Consider the following 2,959-nt stretch of genomic DNA (forward strand, 5'->3'; position numbering starts at 1 on the left):
ACCATGCCCATCTTAGATACCCCTAAGCATGGATTAAACTTTCTCCCTTCCCAAATGCGAACAAGGGCTGGGACTCTTGCGTCACCAGCGTGGTTTCTCCATTTGCTGCAGAGATTTTGTTTCAAATAGCAAAGCTCACAGCCGCCTGTTTATTTTGAGCAGGAATGGAATTCCCTGTCAGGTGTCCTAAGGGCTGGTCTCCCTGATCCCACCTCCAGGCTCAGCTGTGCCCCTCTGCGGACACACAGCCCACCCCCCAGTCTGCCGCCTCCAACCTCACCTCCACGAGCTCTCTCCAGCCTGCACACATTCTCTCCCTCCCCCGCAGCCACACTTTAATCCTCTTTCTCCATCTTCCCAGGTCTTCCTGGTTCCCGCCTCCTCCAGTCAGTCTCTCTCAGCTCCGCCTCCCTCCCCTTTCCACCGGGGTTTAAGCCCCTCCGGACCGGGTAACACTTTTGGAAGGTTTTCCCCCAGAAAACTTTGCTCATTCGGCCAGTGTCTGCAAAGTCCTTGGCAAAGAGGTTGTTGGGAGTCGTGACTAAAGACGGGGACATGAGAGCGGAAAGATACCCCTTTCCCATGACAATCCTAATTAGCCCACAGGAAGTGGGGGCTTTCCGAGGGGCTTAGATGCCCTGCTCCCACAGCTGTTCCCGGACCTTCTGGGACTCTCGCCGTCATCCTGTGTAGTCCCTCCTCCCCGCACCTGCCTCTCCAGCTCCTCCAGTCAGACTCTTGGGAAGCCCCAGCCAGAATGCCAGAAACAAGCCCCGATCCCCTGCTGAGGACGCTAAGGGGAGACAGACTTGTCCCGAGTCATCAATTAAGCCTAGGCACACCGGGCCAGGCAGAGACACGCCGCTCTGCCCTGCCCCTCCCGCCGAGGCCCAGCCACCCTGACCTCCTCCCTAGAAGCTCTTTCTTGCTCTGACATGAGAAGGCTGTTCATCTGGAAAGTGAGATTGTTGGTGGCTGCAGTGGCAACTAGCTTCTCACGCAAAGACGGGAGTGTAGCGCTCTGGGAAGCCAGAGTTCCTCAAAGGCGAGGGTTCCCGGAGGAAGCTTGGGGCCGCTTCTCCTTAGGAATCCGCCTCCTCCCCCGCGGACAAAGGGAGCAGCGGCGTCCCTGCCAGGCATTCCGAAGCCGCGTCCCTCCCCCTCCTCTCTCGGTCGGCTCCGGCCTGTTGCTTCAGCAGTCCCAACCCACAGCATCCGGGGTGCTCCGTGCTCCGGAATCCCCCAACTCCAGCCTCTCCTCCCAGGCAGCCCAGCTCTTTCCACTCGAGACGACAGCTAGAGCCTCCGGGCAATCCCCGCTTCCTTCCTCAGTTCCCACACCCAGGACCCCGCGTGGGGAGGCAGTGAGGTGGGTGATGAGGGGGGCATGTGGCAGGCCCAAGGGTGCCTGGGGCAAAGCAGGGTCAGCCGATGTGTGGGCCATGGGAGCAGGCAGCCTTTACTCTGGGCTAGGATTGCTTGTGGGCGGGGCAGCCCCAGAATCTCCACAGTGGAAGACGCGAGGCCATCAAGCGCTTAAAAGGGGACAGGTAGCGGGGGTTGGGGGCGGTGTCGTTAGGGTCAAGGGTGTAGCTAGGTTTGCATAAGCGTAACACAGATGCTAATCGCGTGGACGTTTATTGCAGGGCTTATCTTAAGAAGATGGTGGGGAGGAAAGCGCCCCCTCCACGACCACCTCTGGGCGACGCCGGGGTGCGGACTGGGTGGGCCCCGGTGGGCTCGCCCGGCGGGAGACCTCGGGGCAGGGAGGGGCGGTGCGCGCAGGTGGGGCAGGGGCGGCCGGCTCACCCGTGTCCTGGCGGAACTGGTTCATGGACTGCAGGTCGATGATGTAGGGCGCGAGCCGGCTGTCCACCTGGCCCAGCACCACGCTGCCCCCGGCGCGGGGGCCGGCGCGGACCACCGCCTCGATGTGGTGGCTCACGGCCGGGCTGTAGGGACGCCAGCGGCCGTGCTCGTTCAGCCATTCCCAGACCACCACGGCCGAGGCCAGGAGCATGGCGAGCCCGGGGCTGCGGCGGCGCCCGCGGCGGCGCTGCGCTGTCCGGCTCCCAGGCTCGGCGCGTCCGCCCTCCTCCGCTTCCTCCTGCGCCGCCGCCTCCGGGCCTCGACCGCGCCCCCCGCCCCGCGCCCCAACGCCCCCGGCAGCCTCAGCTCCGGCCCATGGGCCGCTCCCCAGCCGCGCATCCACCGGGGCCCGGGGACCGGGGCCGCCTGGCTCCGACCGCGCGCCGCCGCCGCCGCCGCCGCCGCCGCCGCCGCCGCCGGGCTCCGCCGCTGCAGCCGCTGCTCCGTGGGGTCGAGTGGCTTCATGCAAATGTCCGGCTCTCCGCAAACAAGCCCCCGCCTTGCAAAGCCACCCGGCGGGCGCGCGGCCAGAGCCCGGCGGCCGCGAGCTGGCGCTGACGGCGAGGCGAGCACCGAGACCAGTTGCACCAGTTGCGCCTCGGGCTCTGCAGTCGCCGGGGTGGGACCTCGCCGCGCGCCCGCGCTCGGGAAGGCACGCTGCGCTCCCCTCCCGCGCTCCCTCCCTCCCTCCCTCCCCACGCTTCGGCCGCACGGAACGCGAGAGCTCCCCCTCCCTGTGGCTCTGCTCAGTCGCTTCCAGAAGGAATCGCCCCTCCCAAGCGGGGCGCTAAGGCAAACCCGGCCCGCGGGGGGTTCCCCAGTCCCTAGACGCCGAACAGCGACCCGCCATGACCCGGCCCCGGGACCGCAGCTGTCGCCCGGCCTCAACTTTGCAGCCTCGCTCCCAGGAACGGGATTTCCTTTGTAAATTTAATACAGCGTGATCGGTGTCCGCAGCGCGAGCTCCGAGACACACAGTGTCTCTGGCTCGTGCACGCACTCGCACACTCACACTCACACTCACGCACACACACGCGTCCACACCCCGACGCCCTCCGTGCTCCGGCTGCTATTACCTCATCTTCCCCCG

The 2,959-nt window shown here is 65.9% G+C and overlaps 1 protein-coding gene across 5 annotated transcripts in view; it reads right to left on the reverse strand.

Moving 5' to 3' along the window:
* Positions 1 to 2,959, reverse strand: part of DTX4 (deltex E3 ubiquitin ligase 4) — a 31,148-nt gene extending 28,189 nt beyond the window's left edge. For 4 of the 5 annotated variants that reach the window (XR_897052.2, XR_897051.2, XM_023522892.1 and 1 more), the window contains exon 1: positions 1,810 to 2,143. Coding sequence is in view for 2 of the 5 variants with exons in the window: in XM_023522892.1 (XP_023378660.1) it covers positions 1,810 to 2,020 (211 nt within the window). In the remaining 3 variants the exon portion in view is untranslated. Of the gene's footprint in view, positions 1 to 1,809; positions 2,144 to 2,945 lie in introns of those variants that run through there. The other variant, XM_023522894.1, reaches the window with a different exon arrangement.

This window comes from Pteropus vampyrus, unplaced genomic scaffold (genome assembly GCF_000151845.1).
Source record: "Pteropus vampyrus isolate Shadow unplaced genomic scaffold, Pvam_2.0 Scaffold360, whole genome shotgun sequence".
NCBI lineage: Eukaryota > Metazoa > Chordata > Mammalia > Chiroptera > Pteropodidae > Pteropus > Pteropus vampyrus.